The sequence below is a fragment of the Electrophorus electricus genome, chromosome 16 (assembly GCF_013358815.1).
Source record: "Electrophorus electricus isolate fEleEle1 chromosome 16, fEleEle1.pri, whole genome shotgun sequence".
NCBI classification, from domain to species: Eukaryota; Metazoa; Chordata; class Actinopteri; order Gymnotiformes; family Gymnotidae; genus Electrophorus; species Electrophorus electricus.
In genome coordinates, this window is record NC_049550.1 from 6,240,425 (window position 1) to 6,265,320 (window position 24,896).

The 24,896-nt window shown below is 36.0% G+C and overlaps 1 protein-coding gene across 4 annotated transcripts; it reads right to left on the reverse strand.

The window, feature by feature from the left end:
* Positions 1 to 858: 858 nt before the first annotated feature.
* Positions 859 to 24,649, reverse strand: LOC113582622 (sodium/potassium-transporting ATPase subunit alpha-1-like). Of its 4 annotated transcripts, none has more exons than XM_035535016.1 (22): positions 24,609 to 24,649; positions 24,314 to 24,415; positions 24,048 to 24,107; positions 23,514 to 23,717; positions 23,290 to 23,403; positions 23,064 to 23,198; positions 22,169 to 22,286; positions 21,728 to 21,996; positions 20,841 to 21,152; positions 20,495 to 20,629; positions 20,216 to 20,408; positions 19,945 to 20,120; positions 3,717 to 3,853; positions 3,259 to 3,409; positions 2,986 to 3,154; positions 2,752 to 2,906; positions 2,522 to 2,645; positions 2,288 to 2,433; positions 2,081 to 2,211; positions 1,870 to 1,974; positions 1,439 to 1,530; positions 859 to 961 (listed from the first exon to the last, which is right to left on the reverse strand). In XM_035535016.1, exons 1-22 carry the CDS (start codon positions 24,618 to 24,620, stop codon positions 933 to 935), a joined length of 3,069 nt encoding a protein of 1,022 aa, XP_035390909.1. In that variant the 5' UTR covers positions 24,621 to 24,649; the 3' UTR covers positions 859 to 932. The 4 variants fall into 4 exon arrangements, with proteins under 4 accessions (XP_035390909.1, XP_035390911.1, XP_035390912.1 ...); XM_035535018.1 differs by lacking the exons at positions 19,945 to 20,120; positions 20,216 to 20,408; positions 20,495 to 20,629; ... (7 more) ...; positions 24,314 to 24,415; positions 24,609 to 24,649 and adding exons at positions 3,936 to 4,111; positions 4,715 to 4,907; positions 5,007 to 5,141; ... (7 more) ...; positions 8,486 to 8,569; positions 8,680 to 8,775; XM_035535017.1 differs by lacking the exons at positions 859 to 961; positions 1,439 to 1,530; positions 1,870 to 1,974; ... (5 more) ...; positions 3,259 to 3,409; positions 3,717 to 3,853 and adding exons at positions 16,662 to 16,897; positions 17,221 to 17,312; positions 17,555 to 17,656; ... (5 more) ...; positions 19,407 to 19,557; positions 19,687 to 19,823.
* Between the last annotated feature and the right edge of the window lie 247 nt (positions 24,650 to 24,896).

Here is a 24,896-nt window from a genome sequence, read left to right on the forward strand (position 1 = left end):
TGTTGTTGTTGTTGTTGTTGTTGTTGTATGCATGCACAGATACTCCACTTGTTTTAAAAATGGAACTTGGTGTTGTCTAAGCCTCCTACCCCCAGATCAGAGATCTGAAACTGCATACTAAGCATCCTGAAGGCAACAATGGAAAATATGTAAATTAATTTCAGGTGAGTTCCACTACAACATACTCTGTTTTAAAACAAAGCATCTACCGCAACAACAATAGTGCTATTATTATTATTATTATTATTATTATTATTATTATTATTATTATTATTATTATTATTATTATTTGATTGTCTACCTGGGTACTGGATATTCTTTCTTTTCAGCTTCATGTTGTTTAGCATTTGTTGTTTACATTTGTTATGAAAACTTTGCCAGGCAAAAATGAATAAATAGATAGAAATGGAACATGCAAAGTGACACAGTATAAGGCTGCATTTGTAGAGTGTCTATGGAACACAGGGACTAAGGCAAATATTTTCAGTGCCATTTTCAGATTTCATTGTGATGTGGCAGATAAAGTACAGTGGAAGAAGTGGATACTATAAAATACACAGCTGCCTCAGGGTGGTGAGGATTTTTTGAGCTATAGATTTACCAAGATTGTCAGTGTCATATCATATCATATGATGTGTGGAAATATAGTTGCACATTTAAGCTTTTAACTAGTCCAAAAGTCCAAAAAATGAAACCTATTGATTTATTATATGAATAAGCGAGACACATAAAGCACTGCAGATGTCCAGCTTCTGTGATATCTTGTATTTATTTATCATACAAATAAATATATGTCATATATTTATACAACCTTAAATGTGTTCCTTGTCAGAAAGCCCAACAGAGAGATGTGTTCACAGATGTGTATGCAGAGGAATGGATTGTAGGGAGTGGAAAAAAGTTTTGGGGCTATTGTAAGGTTGTTCCTTCATTTAATAATATGTCTCCTTGGCCACCCAGCCTATGAAGAGAAATAGAGAAACACACTCTATAATGTCATGAAAAATAAAGAGCACATCATACACTTGATTATCCACAATATATTCACCTAGACCTTGTGAGTGTAGAGTAAAGAGGAGAAATCATTGAGTCTAGGTGCATTTGGTAGCAGACACACCATGCCTAGTAAAGTAGTTTTATATAATTGTTTGAGTATAGAGTTGCTACTGGTCATTACAGGACTATTATAACTATTATCAGTAAAACTTGTTGGCAGATTTGACACCACTATTCACCCCTATTCATTTAATCCATGTTCATGTTGTTTAATCTCACTTATCAGATATGATATATGAGTCTATGGGGTCTCTTGCTGTCTCACAGATTTGTGGTAAACCATCATACTCAAGAAGAATTAGAACAGTTAATTTGCTGAGTGTTTACATTAGACCTGAAATATCCCATGAATAGTGTGAGGCGCAGGGGTATGAATTCTTACCTTCTGGGTTTCGCCTAAGTAGGTACCTTCTTCCCTCATCATAGAAGAAGATAAGCAGCGCATATGGTACGCCACAAAGCAACCATGCTGGTCTGCAATGTAACAACAACAGTTCATTCAGTTAACTCATTGCCTGCATAGTAACACAGGCTTAAGGTAGAAACAATTGTGCTATCATGAGACCTAGAAAAAGTTAAAATATTATTACAGTACATTAATATTATTAAAATGTGACATCTGGGTGTAACCCATAATGCATAATGTTTGATGTGAGCATACATTGGAGATTTCTGCTTTTATAGGAACAAGTATTCATAAACACAGAGAGAATCAAAGTTTTAGTTTCAAATAGCAAGTGTATGCAATATTTGACTAGGATGCAACAGTAGACATTTGCAATGTTTTCATAATCAGGGACATGGGAAACTTACTCAGGTGGATACATTTTTAGGGCAACATCCATTCCTGGGCAGTAAGCCAGGAAGAGTGCTACTCCCATCTCCTCTACAAGACCCAAGTAGAGCACTTTGTTTTTTCTGTGTATGAGAATAAATTTCAGTATGGTAAATTTGTCGGAATTGTAAATGCCCTACAATCTTATTATTATTTTTTACTTTTGCTTTGGTAAAATTAGTTCCATACCGCATTCCCTGCTGTACAATGGAATTAACTCTGGTTTTACAGATGATCGTGTCTGCCACTTGCACCACCACAATACTGACAAAGTATGCTGTGTGGCATGTGTATTCCAGAACCTTTCTGCTCTCATATGTCTGCAATGGAGATATAGTGTAACTAGAAAAATACAGTTCTTTTATCCACATTGATTCATTCACTTGTTATAAGTACCCATTGCTGGCCGTAGCTGTCTTCCAGGTCATTGTAATCCATATTGTCCCACGTGATGCGTAGTCCTACTAAGAACAATGGCATAAAGCCGTTCTCAGCAAGGATAACAAAATAAGTGAAGAACCCTGCTGCCGCCTGCATCATCCCTGGGAGGGAAGAGGAACGTTTCATGAAAATGAACATTTTTCAATGCGATCTGAAACAAACGGCTTTGTCTGATCAGTGCATTCCTACCAATTTGGCCGTATGCCATACTGATGAGTCGTTCATTCACCAGTTTGTCTGTTTTAGCATTTCTGGGCTGCCTCTTCATAATGTCACTCTCAGCAGCCTCATAAGCCAAAGAAATAGCTGGTACCTGTGAAAGACACAATATAGTATAGTGTAATTCGAATGGTATATTTAGTATAATTACTTATATTTACCTGAAATTACATCATGGTAGTTTGAGGATACTTATTTACCATGTCAGTTCCCAGATCGATGCATAGGATAGTGATAGTGCCCAAGGGAAGAGGAATGCCAGCAGTTACGAAGAAAAGAAATGGTGTCATCTCAGGGATTTTACTGGTCAGGGTGTACGCAATGGATTTCTTCAAGTTGTCAAAGATAAGACGACCTAGTAAGAGAATCCCATTTTGAAACAAACATGAACATCTTTAAAGTGTAAAATATCTTTCAGATTAAACATTTTCTACCTTCCTCAACACCAGTCACAATGGAGGCAAAGTTGTCATCAAGGAGAATCATATCAGCTGCCTGCTTGGAGACATCAGATCCTGCGATGCCCATAGCAACACCAATATCAGCCTTCTTCAGAGCAGGAGAATCATTAACACCATCACCTGTCACAGCCACAATGGCACCCTGTGGATATAAAAAATACAGTTATTCTTGTATTAAATTTTATTTCTGCATTCTTTTAACCATTTGCATTTTCAAAGTGTACATGGATAATTCAGTCCTGGTACCTGTCGCTGACAGCCTTCAACAATGATGAGCTTTTGCTGTGGAGATGTTCTCGCAAACACAATCTCAGTATGGTTTCTCAAGAGGTCATCCAGGTCTTCTGGACTCATGTCCTTCAACTGTCCTCCATGGACCACACAGGCCTTTGCTTCTCTGGAAATATATTTATCATTAGTCTAATTATCAATAAAATTAAATCCATAATAGTTTTAGTTCTCCAATTAATTATAATTAATAATAGGTAATGGTGAAATGTGTTACATATGTCACCATCATATTTGTGTATGTAGCACTCTTCATAGTTGCAAAAATTTCTTAGTGCTTTATACAGGCAAAGTTAAACATTACATTTTATTTCATAAAGTAAGCAAAGTAATTAAATGTTATAAATTTCTAAACATGTGCTTTTGTATCTGTATCTGTAAAATGGATAGAGCAATTGTACTTTATTTTACTGTACCTAGGGTCAACCTCTTCAACAGGGATGTTCAGACGAGCAGCAATATCTTCCACAGTCTCTGTGTTCTCAGAGATGATACCCACACCCTTAGCAATGGCTTTAGCTGTGATTGGATGATCACCAGTTACCATGATAACCTAGAAATACACGAAGATGTTGAGAAGCATTATTGCTTTAGTATATTCTGGTGCTTGAAGAAATAGCAGCATAGAGGTTTACCTTGATTCCAGCAGTCCTGCACTTGGCTACTGCATCTGGTACAGCAGCACGAGGAGGATCAATCATAGATATTAGGCCAATAAAGCACAGGTTCTCACTGGGAAAGTTAATCTCATCAATGTCAAATACAAATCCTTCAGGGAACTCATTATCAGGCAGGTTGAAATGGCAGAAACCTGTAAGATTGAACATAAATAAAAGTATAGGATACGATTTTATATATATATATATATATATATATATATATATATATATATATATATATATATATATATATATATAAATAAGAGCACTTAAAATTGGACGTATGGGTTCAAAGGTGAATATTGAATTTTCTTACTAAAATTTGTTCTTAGGATTAATTTTCTTTATCAGCTGGCCAGGTGCCAATTTAAATGTTAAGTGTTCATTGTTTTAAAATGAATTGTTTTGATTAAGTGAGAGCTACCTCCCACTTACCTATTTATCCAAGTATGGAAATTATGTAACGTTTGGGCTAAATTTTGAATCAAATTTTATAAAGTATAGGTCTGGTTTAAATTTCAGTAATGTAGGAGAGGCAAATCCTCATCTGCAAAGCATCTGAATATAGGATATGTTCTAACAACTTAAACTGCTGTTAGATGTTAAAATAAAGGGACTACATCCATGAAAATGTCAATTGTTTTAAAAGGAAAAGATAAAGATCAGCAATGTAATGTGCCTGAGAATAGGGAATGTCAGAAAAAAGGGAATGTCTAGCAATAGGAGGGTGTATGCTACTTGATAATAAAGCACACCTATGACTCTTTCTCCAAGACCGCCTAGAGTCATATATGCATTCTGGAAAGTATCCTTTATTTCATCATCCAAGGGCTGCTCTTTTCCCTGAAGCATGATAGTTGAACATCGGTCCAGAATCTTCTCAGGTGCGCCTTTCATTAATAGCACATGCTTGGTTTCTGCAGGATTTGGGTTCTTGTGGATTGAGAGCTAGCAAAACACACATTAAATTGCTGTTAGAACATATTCCCTTGAAAATGTTTAAAGATATATTAAATTAAAACCAGCAAATAAAAAAGTACCTTGTACCTGGTATTTGTTTGTGGAGTTGAAGGGGATCTCAGCCATCTTTGGGTACTTGTATCTCATGTCCTTCACTGAACCAGAGCAGAGCTCAATACACTTCAGGAAAGCTGTCTCTGAAGCATCACCTGCAGTTTTTCTCTGTGAAAGGGGAAAATATCTATATTCAGAGGTGCCGAGTATTCACCTCAAAAGTCCAGATAGGCTGCAAGTTTGAATTCAACCCCAGCAATTAATATTATTAATTATTAATTTTTCATTATTATTCATTTGTTCTTCAATGCAATGACATTCAAAGACTGTCACTTCATCTCTTACTAGTCCATTTTATTGATTCTGATTTGACATGTAAGTCTTACAATAATCACAAATGACATATTTAGGAATGGATATTCAGTTGTTGTAAAAAAGGCCAAATGTACCACCAGTTATTTCAAAATATCTTGTGCTATACAATATACCTTTATGAAAGCAAACATGTCTACACCATGTTTTCTTTGCTAAACATTTTGTAGTGCTGTAGTAGACAAATGCAAAGCCTACATAAAACATGAATTAGTGCTGAGGATTGTTTAGCAATATGTAACAGAAAATAGCCATGTATCCAGACAGACCTTAAGAATGGGAACATTGCTTTGATTAGCAAGAAATTCAGCACGGTTGCACAGGCCAGCTACACGAGCCAGGGCTGACCATGTAGGAGAGCTTCTGTCAAAAGAGGTTCCACTCTGGTTCTCTGTAGTGTCCATTTCATGGATCTGGTTGTCAAACCACATGTGAGCCACAGTCATTCGGTTCTGAGTAAGGGTTCCTGTCTTGTCTGAGCAGATGGTGGAGGTGGAGCCAAGAGTTTCCACAGCTTCAAGATTCTTCACTAGGCAGTTCTTCTTGGCCATACGTTTGGCAGTCAGCGTTAAACATACCTGCAATTAGCAGAATTAACAGAAACCTGAACATATTGGTCATGAGCACATTAGACAATTAAGAGACCTAATTTCAGTGTAGCGTATACATTTTTTCATAAAGTAAGACTTACAGTGACAGTAGCAAGCAGACCCTCAGGCACGTTGGCAACAATGATTCCAATAAGGAAAATTACAGCTTCCAGCCAGCCATATCCAAGGATGAGGGACAGGGTGCAGAAGGTCACACCCAGAAAAATAGCCACAGTGGTGATAATGTGGATAAAGTGTTCTATCTCTATGGCAATTGGGGTCTTCCCAACTTCTAGGCTTGAGGCAAGAGTAGCAATTCGGCCCATCACAGTGCGATCACCAGTGCTGATAACAACACCTGTTGCAGAACCTAAGGAAGAATTGTATATTTCATTGTGTGTTTCCTTCTTAGATATAACCAAATAATGAATGGACATCTTAGCTTGACTGTCCCCAACAATATCTTTTTATAATATACATTCAATGACCAGTGTATTTTCTCCACCTCTATTAAGCATTTTATAAGTGTATGATTACAGAATGTATCACACTTGTTGGCACACACAGTTTGTAATCCATCTTCTATTCCAATCCTCACTGTCTACTACTAAAGAACTAGAAGACTAGATATTATTTGGTTGGCAGACCATTCTACTGACATAGTAGGTGCATGGTTGTGGATGTTGAGCTGGTGTAAGGTACACCAGTTTTAAATATGGCCCACCACCCAAAAATATCCAGCCAATAGAAACTGACCACTGATGAAGAGTCAGAGAATATTTAACACATTATCCATAAGAAATATTAAATGAGTACCTTGAACTTCAAGTAGTAAGTGAGCAGAGTGTAAAACACAGATTATTCAGTTAATGTGATGTACGTACAATTTTGAATGTTAAACTACTATATAATTATTTTTATATGGTACCTTCCACACAGTTTGTTGAAAAGAACACAATATTTTTTGTCTCAAGTGGATTCTCATGGGAGAATTCAGAAGAACGAGGTTGGGGCTCAGATTCTCCTGTAAGGGAAGAGTTGTCCACCTAAGAAATTATTAAAGAAATTAATTCATTATTCATGATCAACATAAATGAAAGAAAATTACTTAAGCTATTTTACTGTAAAACAAATCCTGTTTAATCAGAAAGTTTTGAGATTTCTTAGCAACTTAGCTCTGGTCTAACATTTCAGAAAGTATAAATTCATCTGCTTTAGTTAATTGCCTATAATATAAGTGCAAAATTGTGATGTGATTATTGCTGAATGTTTCTTTTATTGACGATTAGTGGTTTATTGACACTAATATGCTATTTAGTATATTTGTTATGGTGTTCTTATGACCTTGCATCCATGTGAAGAAATGATGCGTAGATCAGCAGGGATGCGGTCACCACCCTTAATCTCCACAACATCACCAGTAACCACTTCTTCGACTTTAATGTGCTTCTTTTCACCATCCCGAACCACTAAAGCATGCTACATAACCAAAATACCACCAAATGATACTTTATACAGGTAGTATAAAGGTAACCAGTGAAACTGTTATTTCTGTATATTTTTTAATACCTGTGGAACGAGATTCTTGAAGGATTCCATGATCTTTGAACTTTTAGCCTCCTGATAGTATGAGAAGCACCCAGTGATTATTACCACAGAAGCAAGAGCAGCACCCAGGTACAGCTAATGAGGAGAGAAAGATACAGATCATCAGACAATTTTAAATATAGTAATGACATAAGCTATATAAAATGCTTTATATGAGTAAAATTTATTGTATGTTGCCATTAAATTCTTAAAAGAATAAAACAAAATATGCTTCTCACATTATCATTTGTTGGCTCACTCTCTGTGGTAAGCTGTACTATGAAAGCCACAAAACAGAGAAAAGCACCAATCCACAGCAGAGTGCAGAATCCCCCAAAGAGCTGTTTACAGAACTTCACCCATTCAGGAGTTGTAGGAGGGGGGGTCAATGCATTGGGCCCATCACGGGCCAGGATCTCCTTTGCATGGGAACTAGACAAACCCTTACATGAATAAATAAAAAAAAGATTTTCTAAATGAATAAAACAAGAGTATTAAAAGACATTTTACACACACACACACACACACACACACACACACACACACACACACACACACACACAATATATATATATATATATATATATATATATATATATATATATATATATATATATATATATATATATATATATATATATATATATATATATATATAGGTTTCTAGAGAAACAGTGCTTCAACAGCTGTGGAAACAAACATTCTGTTTACTCAGAAACCTTGTGTACCTAACTGCAATTTTGACTATCTATATATAGTAATTTTTGTTTTGCTTACCCTGTTAAGATCTGTACTGTATTTTTGCTGGAGTTCATCCAAGGTTAGCTTGTGATCATCCTGCAAGGTCACAAGTGCAAAAACTGGTACCACATTTCCACAAAAATATTAAAAGTGTAGCTTCATCACAGCATTTGAAAGAGTAGCCATCTGTGTATGTTAAATGATAAAAATCCAGAGTCTTACCAGATCCAGCTCTTTCTTTAGGTCACTGACATTCTCCTCATTCTTCCCATTATTGTTTGTGGCCTTGTACTTGTTCTTTTCTCTCTGTAAAAAAATCATAAATAACAAAAAAAGAAAATCTCAAAATGAGAGAAGTGTATTATAGCAGTAAAAAAGTGCTATAACAAAATGGTAAGACTATTAGGTCCACTCACTTCCTGTCCCATTTTATTTCTTCTATTAAGAATCCACTGTTGGCTGTTGGTAAATTACAGTGCTTCCCTTCCAGTGTTCCTGTCTGAGTCTCTACAGACACATCACAGAATCTGTTTCTCCAAACAAGGTCCACAAATCTTTATACCCCATCAACTCTCTGACGGATGGGGTTTGGATAAAACTGAACATACGGGTAGGTCTTTTGTTCTAAATGACAACTACGCAAAGGAAGCAAAGGTCTTCCCTAAACATCTGAGATGTTTGTGTACATGTTTTTAAAGTATTTTTGATACACATTGCACCTATAAGGAGCGGTGGCCTCTCAGTAACTACAACTAAGTGCAAAATGTACTTCCAGTGATCCCTGGAAATATAATTCTATTCCAAGAAACACACCACTACCATGAAAACACCGTCTTGATGGTATTCTCTACTGAAAGCTAATCTATTAAGTTTTAGTATAAATGGAGCAATATATTTTGTTCATGTGCAATCATTTTTGTTGTTTCTCTTTCTGTGTTTTACAATTTCTCCCAGATTAATCACTTCTAATATACAAGTATACTTTCCTCTCACACAACAGCACAATATGTCAACAAGTTCAACTAGCTTGGTCTGGTGCACTGGTGTGCATTGGGACATGTCAAATGAACTCTTAAGGAGTTAAATTTTAGGCATAACATTGGTCATATATGGAAAAGAAGAGCAAGACAGGTTTTTTTGTTGTTGTAATGAAAAGTAAAGCACGATCCAGACATTATATTAAGTACTAACAACAGAAGATTATTAAGATTACATTAGTAATCTAAGAAATCTTACTAAGAGTTACTAAGATTATTAACAACAGAAGTGTGGTCATTGGTTACCAGTGTGGACTACAGATCATGGTTTAATTATTATTTTTAATTACCATATCTTGTAATAACACCAAGAGCAGAGAAATCCAGTTGCACAGCAGAGCGTATACCATAAACATCCATGATGCGGGGAGACTGTTTATTAGAAATATTCAAAGTATTTTGGGCAGAGTTTGTTTTTCCATAATTCAGTGGTAACAATTTTTTTAACCCCAGTACTCAGTAACTGGCCTCATCCCTGGAATTTGTCTTCCCTTCACAAAATTTTCCATTGGTACATATTACAAGATTTCAATATCCAATTGAAAAGCTAGATTTTTGTGTGTGTAAAAAGTTGTCTTCAACGAAAAATGTATTTTTAACTACTCTCTGGATGCCAGAAGAACTGCAAGATAAGTCTTGTTTGTTATTTTGGTTTTATTGTTTAGTTACTATGTGATAGTCTGCCTTAGGGAGCAGTGGAGGGTATGCATTTTAGAAGCAGTGCTGAACTGACTAATATTTCACTTGACACTATATGATATGAGTACACATGACAGTGCAGCAAGACCAGCTAGAATGACTGCAGAATAAACATGATGGAGGGTAACAGACCTGAACAATATTTAAATAATGACTGAATGGGTTTACTTGGTTTATTCAGACAGGAAATTTACATTTACATTTACAGCATTTGGCAGATACTCTTATCAAGAGCAATGTACAAATGTGCTTTGTCATATACCAAAAATTATCTCCACATAATGAATTCTTTATGAATTATGTTTATTTAGATATGGAAATAGTTTGTTTTGTTGTTGTGAAAAGTCTTTAAGCATTCACTGGCCACTTTATTAAGTGCATCACACTAATATTGAATAAGACCTCATTTGCACTGAGAACAGTTTTAGTTCTTCATGATATGGATTCCACAATATGGTGGGTACATGTCTTGGAGATTTTAGTCTGTGTTGATATGATTGTATCACATAATTTCAGCAGATTTTTCTGTAGCACATTCCTGCTGCAAATCTCCCATTCTACCACATTCCAAATGGTTTTTCTTTTAGTTGTTGTCTGAATGGTTAATCAGATTTGTTGACTGAGAATGCCACTGAGGTACAATAAGGAACTCATTGAGATGGTGATGAAAACCTATTTGAGATGACTTGTGCTTTGTGACATGACACAATGTCATGCTGGAAGTTACCATTATGGCATATTGTGGCCATAAAGAAATGTACATGGTCTGCAACAATACTGAAATGACATTCTCACTACAGTAAATCCAAAAATATTTGCCAAACAATTATATCACCACCAACAAGTTGGTCCATGGATGTATGCTGTTTACATGAAATTCTGACCCCAACATTGTATGCAACCCAATATTTTTTATAATCTTATTGTACAGTTTCAACAAGTCAAATACCTGTTCTTGGCTGATGGGAGTGGAACTTGATTTAGCATTTTGCTCAAATCAGTCTGGCCATTATCCTCTTTCAACAACAAGGCATTTCCGCCTGCAGAATTTCTCTTCACTGGATGTTTTTGTTTTTTTGTGCCATACTGTGTAAAGTAGATACTGTTGTGCAGGAAACCTCAGGAGGTTGTTTGTTTATGAAAAACTAAACCAGCCTTTCTGGCACTAAAAACCATGCCACAGTCAAAGTCAGTCAGATCACATTTTTGTCCACTCCGATGTAAGATGTGAATATTAACTGAATAATTAAATTATTTATTTATTTATTTATTTATTATTTGCTTTTGTATTAATATTTTTGTTTACCTAATTTTTCAGTCAGTTTTTTGATGATCACCCAGCAGTGATTTTTGGCAGATAGGTGATAGGAAAAGGTTTTTAAACTCACCAAAAAATATAAATGACAAAATTCACAAAGAAATTATACTCTAAAAGATTGCTTTTTTTTTTGGGGGGGGGGGGGGGGGGGGGGGTAGGTTGTCAATATGAAAGGTGAACTATTGACCCATTCCTTGTGTGCACTCTGGAGGAGGTTAATTTCAAGAATATTCCTGTATTTGGCTGCATTTATCTGTCTCTCAGTTGCTACTAGTCTCCTTGTCCGTGCCATTGAGCATAATGTAACATATTGTTGCCACCACCATGTTTCACCACAGGGATGGTATTAGTTACATATAATAGTGCTTGCTGTTCTAAGTTTAATTTTCATTTCACTGGACTACAGAATCTTTTGCCACATTTTACCAGTTATTTCCATACCATTTACTAAACTCCAAGTGATCTGTCATATGCATTTTACTCAACAGTGACTTACATCTTGCCTCTTTACCACAGAGGCTTGATTTATGGAGTGCTGCAGAGATGGTTGTCTAATAGGTTCTCCTATCTCTACATAGTACTTTTGGACCTATTTTAGAGCTAACGTTGCGTTCTCTCTTACCTCCCAAACATGGACCTTCTTGACCGAATTTCAAAATTGGCTAGACAAAGTTCAAGGTAGTACCAAGCTTCTCCCATTTCAAAATGGTCCTGGGAACACTATGTGACTTGCCACAACTTGATTGCAAAGATTTCCAGACCCTAAGACCTCATGGCTTTGTTTTTGTACTGGCAATGCAGTGTAAAATATTAGCCCTTACAGAGCCAGATGTATGTCTTTCCAAACTATGTCCAATCAATTCAGTTTACAACAGATGTACTGCAGATGGAGTTCTCAAAAGATCTCAATAATAATTAATCCAAACTGGATGAGCCTGACAGCTATTTGGAGTGCCACAGTATAGGTTCTGAATACTTTTATGAATAACAGATTTCAGTATAATTAATTTTATGAAGTTTAATTAAATTTTTAAAAACATATTTTAACTTTGCCATTTTAAGTTAAGTGTAGATTAATTGTAGATGCATGAAATGAAAATTAGTGTGCAACGAGTAAAGGGGTCTGAAACCTTTTCAATTTATGATACACACAATATAATTTGTATCTAAATGTAACATAGAAGTGAACTGGAAATTAGTATCTTGATGTTAATAATAATAATAATAATAATAATAATAATAATAATAATAATAATAAAAACAACATCAATAACAATTTCACAGAAATAAATATTTGATAGTTGATGGACAGTCTTTCCCATCATGAACACTATGCAGTTTTTTGAGGACCCAAACCTAATGCTATTCAAGTTTCAAGTTTGGTTTATTTGTCACATACATAGTCATACACAGTATAACTCGCAGTGAAATGGTTGAGAGTGCTCTGTCCAAACTGAGGAAAAAGAAAACAGGGGGTGCATAGAGAAATATATATTCTATATATGTACAAAAATATATATTAACAATTGTATGTACAATATATGTATATTATGTTTATATACACAATGTACAATGTATATGGTTGTGTGTGTGTATATATATATATATATATATATATATATATATATATATATATATATATATATATATATATATATATATATACACACACACAACTGTACAGAATGTACAGTTCCATCTTGTAGATGACATATTTGCAGTTTTTATGTTACATGGTGGTAATTGAACATATTTACAGTTACGTTACATGGTGGTGGTGACGCCCACAGTTTATCAGTTTCCCTGATTCAGGACCCGAATGGCCTGTGGGAAGAAGCTCCTCTTCAGTCTCTCTGTCTTGGTCTTCAGGGAGCGAAAGCACTTCCCTGACCTCAACAGAGAGAAGAGCCTATTGTTGGGATGGGTGGGGGTGGGGTCCTTCACAATCCTCCTTGCCTTGGTCTGGCACCGCTTGTAGTAGATGGTCTGCAGGTCAGGAAGTTCCGTGTGAATGATGCGCTCTGCTGAATGCACTACCCTTTGGAGTGCTTGTCTGTCCTGTTTGGTGCTATACCCAAACCAGACTGTCATGTTCCCCGTGAGGATGCTCTCGATAGTGCAGGTTTAGAAGTTCCGCAGTACCTTGGAGGGCAGTCTGAAGTCTCTTAGGCATCTGGGGTGGTAAAGACGCTGATCAGCCTTCTTTGCCAGGGAGTTGGTGTGGCGGGACCAGGACAGGTCCTGCGAAATGTGAATACCAAGGTACCTGAAACTATCTACTCTCTCCACCCTGGTTCCACTGATCCTCACAGGTTGGTAGTGCCGCACCTGCTTCCTGCTGCAATCCACGATCAGCTCCTTTGTCTTACTGACGTTTAGGAGGAGATTATTTTCCTGGCACCAGTTTTCCAGGTGTTTAATCTCCTCCAGGTAGGCCCTCTCATTGTTGTCCGAGATCAGGCCCATGACAATGGTGTCGTCAGCAAACTTGACAATGATGGTGGAGCTGGAAGTGACTGTGCAGTCGTAGGTGTCCAGTGAGTAGAGCAGGGGGCTTAGGACACAACCCTGAGGAGCTCCAGTGCTGAGGGTGAGGGTGGATGAGGCACAGTTGCCCACCCGTACTGATTGTGGTCTGTCTGTTAGGAAGTTGGAGATCCAGCCGCACAGGGATGTATGCAGTCCTAGATCCTCCAACTTAGTAGTAAGTAGGGAGGGGATGAAACTGAACTGTAGTCGACAAACAGCATTTTAACATAATTACCCCTCCCTTTGTCCAGGTGGGTCAGTGTGGTGTGGAGCAGATGTGCAATTACATCATCAGTGGAGTGGTTGTGGCGGTATGCAAACTGCAGTGGGTCCATGGAGGCTGGCAGTGAAGATGTGATGAAGTCTCTGACTAGCTTTTCAAAGCACTTCATCACGACTGATGTGAGGGCAACAAGGCGGTAGTCATTGAGGCCAGAGGGTCGAGGTTTCTTCGGGACGGGGACGATGGTGGATCGCTATCCATCAGTAGTTATCTGAGTGGGAGTCATTTAGCAGCCAGAGAGAAGTACAGTTCATTCCTGATGGAGCTCATAAAACAAATAACCAAATGTCTCACAATAAAATAAAACTGGGTTAAATATTTTACATGTATTTGTTTTTTAGCACATAAAAACATTTATACATTTGATCTCTTTCCCTGGCCATGAGCACACAATCTTTTTTCTTTGTGTTTTACTTAATTATCCAAACTACACAGAAGAGCATGGCTCTTATGGTTTGTGCATACCCAGCAAGTTTGCCTACCCAAAGTTTGTTTTGATCCAGATCTCAATTAAGCTACTTTGTTACAATGTCTGCCAAGTTACTTTGAAACTCACTAAACAAACAAAGAAACAATCACACTAACTTGTATTTTCCCTGCAAGCAAAAGCATTATAATATAAAATAAACAAATAAAATAAAACACAAATTGCACAAATTAATACATTTTATATAACACCTTTTTCATAACACGTAAAAGTATAGTAAGAAGAAATTAAGACTGAGATACAAGCTTTAAAGTAAAATACAAAGTAAAAAAGGGACAGATCAAAGGGCAACAGAATTTTACTGATGAGTAAAAAGTAAAACAAATGAGATTTAAATTGTCAAATAAAAGCCAATTAAATGACAGAAAAAAAGTCTTCTTTACCAGTCAAGTATAATTAAAGGCTACTGTTATAATAAATATATTTTGAACATCATTTTAAAGGTGTAGCATCTGCATCTTTTGTTATTGTTTTATAGCTGTGTCACTTCAATTATAAAAAAACAATTCCAGAGCTTGGTGCCATGATAACTAAAAGCTTACTTCTGTGTCAGCAGAATTTCTGATATGACCAGGAGATTGCTGTTTGTTGACCAGAGTGAGATAGTAGGAACATATCTAACAATCATTTTCATTCAGTATAGAAGGGGAAGAGTATGAAGTAAAGTGATTTAAAAGCTAGTGTAATGCCAATTCCCATTCTAGGACATTCTAGAGAATTCTGACAACATCATTCTGAATTCAGTGTAAATTAATAGAAAAGCTACTGGGTAGGCCCAAATACAGAGCATTGTACTAGTCCTATATAGATCAGTCAAAGGCATGTATAAATTAATCACTGTCAGCGCTGGAGATAACATCATAGACTTGATCGATATTGCACAGGTATGTTGTTTTGTAGACATATATAGACACTTGTTAAATAATGATTGACTTAGCATTTAAGCAGACTAAATAAACATGTATATTGTTTTTCTGAGCCTCATTTATAAAATCTTTGTTTTGTCTTAGTTGCAGGAAGGTCCTATATATCTGCTGATTAATGTCATATATATAAATCAAGCAAGGAACTAGTACACTTGTAGATGTAATTGATATATAATAATAGACATATTTATTATACCACCCCAAGAAAGAATTAAAAGATTAAATAATGAATAACTCAGAATTGACCCTTGTGGCACTCAAAATACTATATGAGGCTTATAGGTGTGAATAGCTTGGCCAGGGCAAAACAGTAATCACAGCCATTTAAGTAGATCTGAGTGAGTCTGACACTGATTCATAAATGCCCCACCAAACACTATCCAATCATGCTTCACAGATTTAACCTACAAGAGAAGGGATTGTATATTTGAGCTTTGATTGCAAATGTAATTTTTTTTTTTAATGATGCCTTCTGTGCCATGAATCAAGGCACAAAATGCTAAAGACCATGAGCAACAATGAACTCTAATTATGATTTCATTGTTTATTTGTTTATTTATTAAATTCTTATTCAGTTACTCACTTTGTAATTGTTAATTGTAAAATGTAAATGTAATGTTTTTTTTTTTTTTTTTTTTTCCTTTTTGTGAACAATAACTCCAATGTCCAGATACCCAGACACAAATTAAAAAACTCTTGGACTAAACTACACTGCCAATGATGAATCATCACTGGAAATTTTTCTTAGTCTATGCTTAGGTTTAATATTTATCTAGGAAACTAGCCCCCCAAAAGCTTACTTCTGCTTCTTATTACCATTCATTAAACATTAAATCTAAATGCCAAAACAACAGCAACAAAAACAAAGCAGATTAAACTTTTATATTGTCTGAAATCTCTGTTGAGTGGGAATAGATTCATTATTAGTGTGAACATTTATTTTGTGATAAATTCTGTTACCAACATTTTGTGTTCACTCACCATATGCACAAAATTACTCACTGTAATCAGCTTCATTGTTCTCATGGTCAGTATTTGCTGGATTATTAAGGGGTATCTTTGTGCAGCAGCTATCATTAATTAAAGACAATATTGCAAGTCATATTAAGGTAGGCCTATTGTTTTTATTGGTTTGCTGGCAACCATTGCCTACAATCAGCTCATACCTGAAATTCAGTGTTTTAACTTTATTTAGTTTAAATGATTCAAATGCACTATTTGAAATCTATTATCTTATTTGATATAAGATAACAAATCTATTATATTATTTGATATGTGGGCCATGTTGTGCAAATGTCCATGGATGTGCAGAATATTCTTCTTGGTTTAATAATAAGTTTCCCTTTCCACCCAACCTAAAAAAGCAATTAAAAAGAGATTATCAGGAAATCCCATCCTCCACACATGTAGTCATTTTCTGTACAGACTGAAAACACTTTTTGTCCTGTCTTGCTTTGTCCATAGGTATTTGGACATTTGAAATCTCAGATGATCGAAAGGTAAAAATCTAAACAAATATAGAAATGTAGGATATAATTTTTACCCTCTTCTAATGGCATCTACATAGGTTGTACCATTTTTATCATGTACAGATTCCTAATCTATTGGTTACTTGAAGCTATGACAAAAATGCTGAAACTGACAAATATAATAATGTGACTATAAAATTCATTTCTACCTCCTGGGTTCCGTCTAAGGATGTATCTTCGGGTCTCATCATATATGAAGATGAGGAGTGCATATGGTAAGGCACATAACCACCACCAGGGTCTAAAAAAGGGGGGTGGGTGATATAATAGTGATGTTCGGTCACATATACATGATTTAAACTTTATAAAAGTAAAGTGAAAAGAAAAATCACATCTTGGATGGGCTGCATTCCTCCTAAACCTTTTGAGAATAATGATTCCAACCATCCATCATTTAAGATATCACATCACAGAGGTTTGGAGTAAAGGTAAAAATCATGTGCATTATTGCTTACTTGCAAAGTATAGTGTAGGCAAACGTACCTGAGAGGATACATTCTAATGGCAACATCCATGCCTGTGCAATAGGACAGGAAGGAAGCCAGAGCTGTTTCCTCAAACAGACCAAAGATAAGGATTTTGTTCCTGGAAAAAAATAATGAGGGTAGTGAGATTTTTTTTTTTTTTTTTTTTTTTTTGATATTTCTGAAGTCTGAAATCCTAATAAACTTTGGATTTAACTTCACAACTATTCACAGCAGTTTTGAAATAAACACTGTTTACATACTTCATTTTTTGTTGTACAATGGAATTTCTCCTGGTCTTACAGATGATCAAATTGGCCCACTGAACAGTCACAATACTGATAAAGAATGCTGTCTGGCATGTGTACTCTATAATTTTTCTGCTCTCATAAGTCTGCAAAAAAGAAGCACATGTTGATTGAATTAAACAATGAATGGGGAGAATCTCTCATGTGTACTCTTTTACTTCCTGATATGGATTTGTAGGATGTACCCATTGCTGGCCATAACTGTCCTCCAGGTCATTGTGGTACTTATCATCCCAATAAATACGCAGTCCTAACACATATGTGGGCAGAAATCCATTCTCAGCCAGGATCACAAAATATGTGAAGAAACCAGCAACTGCTTGTATCATTCCTAAAAGAAGGAAAACCTCAGTGGTCAAAAAGCAAAATGCTTGTTGTATAAAATTTTCTAAATTGCAGTTCTGAGTGCTATGCTGCACAAACCTAGTATACTTTATAAGTTCATTGGGCTCTAATATTGGCTGCTAATGGGTTTTAATATTGATATTAACATTCTGTTAAAATGTATAAACCAACATTTATATCACCTCAGTGGTCTTACCAAGCTGGCCATATGCTAAACTGACAAGTTTTTCATTGACTAGCTTGTCTTTTTGGGGGTTTCTGGGCAGCCTCTTCATGATATCACTTTCAGCACTCTCAAAGACCAAAGAAATAGCAGGAACCTGGAGAATTAGAAAAGAAAACATATATAAATAGGTCTGTATATCAAGAAAAATGAAGAAGTAAAGTGTGAAACCTGTCCTGTATACCCATCTCTCTATATATCTGTATATTTCTATCTATCTAGTGTACTGAAAACATTCAGTGTGTGACACAAATTTTCTAAACAAACTGGACATTTTGGATAGAGGTCCACTATCAGTACTTGTTTTATGACTGTCAATGTTACAAAAGCCTCACTGTCTTTTAAACAAACAAACAAACAAACAAACAAACACACACTTTCTTATTCTTACCATGTCAGTTCCCAGATCAATACAAAGTATAGCTACAGTGCCGAGAGGAAGGGGAATGCCAGCAATGATGAAGAGGAGAAAAGGGGAGATCTCTGGTACATTACTAGTCAATGTGTAAGTAATTGTCTTCTTCAAGTTGTCAAAAATGAGACGACCTTAAAAGAGAAGTACAGTTTCATTACAATGTTCACATCAGCACAAATTCAGCTTTTAGGAAATATATATATATATATATATATATATATATATATATATATATATATATATATATATATATATATATATATATATATATATATATATATATATGCATTTTTACCTTCCTCAACACCAGTCACAATGGAAGCAAAGTTGTCATCAAGCAAAATCATATCAGCAGCCTGTTTGGAGACATCAGATCCTGCGATGCCCATAGCAACACCGATATCAGCCTTCTTCAGAGCAGGAGAATCATTGACACCATCACCCGTCACAGCCACAATGGCCCCCTGTAAGAAAAGAGACGCTGACAAATAAAACACTTAAATAAAAAATCTCACCTTATTGGAGCTCAAAATGATTAAATTTCTCATTCTTTAAAAAAAAAAAAGTTTCATCCTGGTACCTGTCGCTGACAGCCTTCCACAATGATGAGTTTTTGCTGTGGAGATGTTCTCGCAAACACAATCTCGGTGTGGTTTCTCAAGATGTCATCTAGCTCTTCTGGGCTCATGTCTTTCAGTTCTGAACCATGGACCACGCAGGCCTTTGCCTCTCTGCAAAGATGTTTGACATCAATCTGGAGCAATTGGACTGCCTGTATATTTAAATGTTTGAAAACAATTTTCACTCATGGACCATTGCAAAATAACACTTGAAAAAGCAAATAAAAATTTCAAAGTAACCTCCTGTGTACATCTCCAACAGGAATGTTTAGACGAGCAGCAATATCTTCTACAGTCTCGGTACCCTCAGAGATGATACCCACACCCTTAGCAATGGCTTTAGCTGTGATAGGGTGATCACCAGTTACCATGATAACCTGGAATCACAGAAAAAAAAACATGTCAGTGGTCATCTAAACATATTTAATTTTGTCATGCATTTATGTAAACTAGATGTTATTTTCTGTCAATGCATATATGTTTACTAGAAGGCACTACCTTGATTCCAGCACTCCTGCACTTGGCTACTGCATCTGGTACAGCAGCACGAGGAGGATCAATCATGGACATGAGTCCAATAAAGCACAGGTTGTTAATGGGGAAGTTCAACACCTCAGTGTCAAATGCAAAGCCCTCAGGGAACTGGTCACTGGGCAGATTTAAATGGCAGAAACCTGGAATGGAGAGCAATAAGCATAAGTGCAACGTTCCTTAATTTTCAACAGTATCTAATTTTCCATTTTCAAAGAGTGCAACTAGATCACCTCACCTAACACCCTTTCGCCAAGGCTCCCAAGTTTTACATAAGTATGTTGGAAAGAATCCTTCATTTCATCATTCATGGGAAGCTCTTTGCCCTGAATCATGATGTTTGAACACAGGTCCAGAATCCTCTCAGGAGCTCCCTTAATTACTAATAAGTGCCTGGGCTCAGAGGGGTTGGGGTTCTCATGGACTGAGACCTGATAAAAGATAATTTAACTTCTGTTAAAAGTATCATCGAAGTCACCAGATCCTGAAAATATTCTGGAAAGTTAAGTCTAAGTACCTGGTACTTGTTAGAGGAGTTAAAAGGGATTTCAGCAAGTTTTGGATGCTTGTCTCTCATCTCCATTACTGAACCATAGCAGAGTTCAATACACTTTAGTAGAGCAGAATCTGATGCATCACCATTTGTTTCTCTCTGTTGAAAATTATGTAGAAAAAAAATCAGGCAGTGGCAGTCTGAAGAAAGTGTAATGTTCTTCATCCCAATATGGAGCTACCTAATACAGGTTACAGACCTACTAGATAAACATATTCTTGCTAAATGGAAGTCTTTGTATCAAAAAGTATCAAGAAAATTATAAAGAAAAAGATAGAAAATAGCTTACATATGAAATAACTAGACAAACCTTGAGAATGGATTTTTCTTTGTTTTGATCAGCAAGAAATTCAGCACGGTTGCACAGGCCAGCTACACGAGCCAGGGCTGACCATGTAGGAGAGCTTCTGTCAAAAGAGGTTCCACTCTGGTTCTCTGTAGTGTCCATTTCATGGATCTGGTTGTCAAACCACATGTGAGCGACAGTCATTCGGTTCTGAGTGAGGGTTCCTGTCTTGTCTGAGCAGATGGTGGAGGTGGAGCCAAGAGTTTCCACAGCTTCAAGATTCTTCACGAGGCAGTTCTTCTTGGCCATTCGTTTGGCAGTCAGAGTCAAACAAACCTACAAGAGGAAGTTAAGTAAGTAGGAATATTGAGTAATGACGGCTGTATAATGCTTTGACAGTGATTGTGCATGATCATAAAAAAGACCAAAATTTTAAGCAGAACTAAGTATCCACTGATGCTAGTGCTTATATGATTCATCAGTAGCATAATAGCAATTTTAAGTTAGGTAAATACCTCTATGCCCAAGCTTTTGCTAAGTCTGTTTTTTGGATTACATACCAGTTTTACATGCACATAATACAATACAAATACAAATAATATTGTACTATATTCAGCAAATTTTCTGTCTATATTTTGTTAAGATATCAGTCACATTTTGAAATTATCTATAATAATTCCAGTAGATGCATGTGTGTCATAGATGATGTGGTTAACCTCTGCCATTCATGTATGACTGGGCTTGGGTCATGCTTGATTACTGATATTCATTTCATCTTCATTTGCAATTAAACTTCAATTACATTTGTAAAAATTTCATTTAAGGACATCATTCACATTATATAGTATGATATAGTATGAGGCATCTGTATAACCATCATGGAGGTGTGTCTTTGATGGTGTAATACTTACTGTGACTGTGGCAAGCATACCCTCAGGCACATTGGCTACAATGATTCCGATAAGAAAAATGACAGCTTCCAGCCAGCCATATCCAAGCATGAGGGACAGGATGAAGAAGCTCATACCCAGACAAACTGCCACAACGGTGATAATGTGGATAAAGTGCTCAATCTCTTTGGCAATTGGAGTCTTTCCTCCCTCAAGGCTGGAGGCAAGTATAGCAATGCGACCCATGACAGTGTGATCACCAGTGTTGATGACAATTCCTCTGGCAGAACCTGAAAAAAAATTGTTTTAATTGCTGTAAACATTTTTATTATTAATATTATTTTTTTATTGCACTGGTTTGTGAAGCCCTTATACAGTTAATGTATATTATTTATACATTAACTGTATAATATATAATTATTAATGTATATACATAAATATTATTAAGTATAATATTTGTACCTTCCAGGCAATTTGTGGAAAAGAACACAATGTTTCTTGTTTCCAGGGGATTTTCATTGGAGAACTCAGGAGTACGCGTTTGAGGCTCAGATTCACCAGTAAGAGAGGAGTTGTCCACCTGGGGAGGATGGAATATATAGTTGTTATAATATTCAGCCTCATGGATGTTGAACTTCTGGTTCTGTTTTTAGACCTTTTCCACAAAGCAAGCATTTTAGTGAGCTTTTACAAAACGCTGGAAGTATTCAGGGGTGGGGATTTGAGCGTAGCACCACTTGCATAATCTTATGTTCATTGGTGAAGGGTTCCTTTTTTCACTTCATCCCTCAGTAACGAGGTTTGTATTTGCTTCTGTGAGCATTCAGTTCTTTTCTTCAAGGCTATGCACATCAATGTTAGGGTTTAAAAATCTCCCTGTGTCCATGACATATGATCAGTCTCTTGATTGATATGATTCAAAGTTTATGTAGCCAAAGAGCTTTTTACTGAGGCAAATGTGTGTTTTTAATAGGTGGGGAGTTCTACTACATTAGACACTCAAGGGAATCATCTGTGACAGGCCTGATTCTGTGAATGGGCTTGCAGATTATTTTCTTATTTTCCTTATAAAACTGAATTTTGAAAAATGTATTAATTGGTTAATTAATTGCTTAATTTTTCTATAAAGTTTGTAATGCTTGAGACATTCAGTGATCATCGGAAGAGCTTTAGTGCCCATTTTCTTTCTAATGAGTGACTAATTTAGTGTTTTATCTAAAGAGGAACCATTTTGCTAGAGCTTAGCATCTTGAAGTGGATAAGAACTGAAACACCTCAAGGGAAATTAAATTTAAGTAACTTAATTCTCTGTAAAATAAATGCATTCCATTAATTATTTACTAGGCCTTTTTCCTACCTTGCATCCATGCGCGGAGATAATACGCAGATCAGCTGGAACTCGGTCACCACTCTTAATCTCCACAAGGTCACCAGCCACAACTTCCTCAGCATTGATGCTCTTCTTCTCACCATCACGAATAACCAGGGCTTGCTATATATATAATGCAATCAAGTGAGATCTGGGATGCATGAAATATTAATATTCCTATTATAGTTTGTTGGTATTGTGTATATTATTATACATGTGGGACAAGGTTCTTGAAGGAGTCCATAATCTTTGAACTCTTAGACTCTTGGTAGTATGAGAAGAAACCAGTGATCACCACTATAGCAGCGAGCACAATACCCAGGTATAACTGCAGAAAAAAAGACAAGTGATGTGACAAAAACTGCAACTATTAATTATGATAAATCATACTTATTGCTCTATTTTTATACTAAGACAGTTCAAATATACAGGTCTTACATTATCATTTGCTGGTTCATTCTCTGTGGTAAACTGGATTGCAAAAGCTGTAAAACAGAGAAAAGCACCAATCCACAGCAGAGTGCAGAATCCCCCAAAGAGCTGTTTGCAGAACTTCACCCATTCAGGAGTTGTAGGAGGGGGGGTCAAAGCATTGGGCCCATCACAGGCCAAGATCTCCTTTGCACGGGAACTGGACAAACCCTTACATGAATAAATTAGAATGGCATTAGTTGTATTATTTTGAGCAATTGAGTTTGATTCAGGTTTAAAATAACCAGGTCTTAAAACAAAACAAGCAAAGAAAAAATGAAAAATCCTTCATGTTGGATTAAGTATTATAATATAAAATATATAGATGGTTTATATTTTCAGCATATTTTCAGTTAATAGACTGATGAATATCATGCCTACTTCCATTATATTGGAAATGAACTAAGCTTGGGAATTGTAGCACTGTGCATTTCTGTGTATTATTACAACAGATTTAATGAATTAACAAGAAACATTTGTTACAAGACACCCTCTACTTACTTTGTTAATGTCAGTCCCATATTTGCGATGCAACTCATCTATGGTCAACTTGTGATCATCCTACACAAGGGTGGAGAGGATTTAAATATTTAAAAAACCAAAATTACCATTCCTTTTACTCTTTCTGTCATAATGTATAAAAACAGTAATACAGAACATGTGCCATGAGAATGAAGTGATCAGCCAATAGCAAGGATTCCTGCTGTTTGAATGTATTCTGAAGATAAAATGGTTTTCATAAGAATAAGATAAGTTGTTTTTTTTACCAGTTCCACTTCTTTCTTGAGTTCCTCAATGTCTGTCTTCTTCTTCTTTTTTTTACCCCCATCTTCTGAAGTTGCTGCCAAATTGTACTTATCGCTTCCCATCTGTACAAAATACGCCCAATTCAAACTGAATACATCTAACCTCAGGAATTATAGATTAAAAACCACAGATTAACAGTTTCATATTCAATTAATCAAAAGTACTAGCAAAATCAAGGCTGACATAAACAAACAAACAAACAAAAAAGTGGTCAAAACAAGAAACACGTGCAAAAGGAGAAAGTAACCCACTTACTCTTAACCCCATTGTTTATCTTGTTATATCTTAGGTTATTTTCTAGCGATGTGTTAAAGTATCTGTTTGTCCAAACCTGGCTGACAAACTTTTATACCTCACAAATTTTACCTGTCCAAAGGGGAGGAGGTTTGGTCATACCTGGACATAGTGGTAGGTCATTTACATTTCTCCATGGCAGTGAAGCAAAAGTCTTCCCAAAACATCTGGGAAGTGGGTGAATTGTTTGTGGAAAAGTTTTTAAAGTATTGTATAGATACACATTATATCCATACAGGTAGGCCATTT

What these genes read in the sequence shown, in the direction of transcription:
- LOC113582622 (XM_035535016.1), bottom strand. An exon ending in GTTGAAGAGGTTGACCCTAG is followed by an intron (nt 3,410 to 3,716) that starts GTACAGTAAAAT and finishes ATATATTTCCAG; the next exon opens with AGAAGCAAAGGCCTGTGTGG. An exon ending in TCGATCTGGGAACTGACATG is followed by an intron (nt 2,646 to 2,751) that starts GTAAATAAGTAT and finishes TGTCTTTCACAG; the next exon opens with GTACCAGCTATTTCTTTGGC.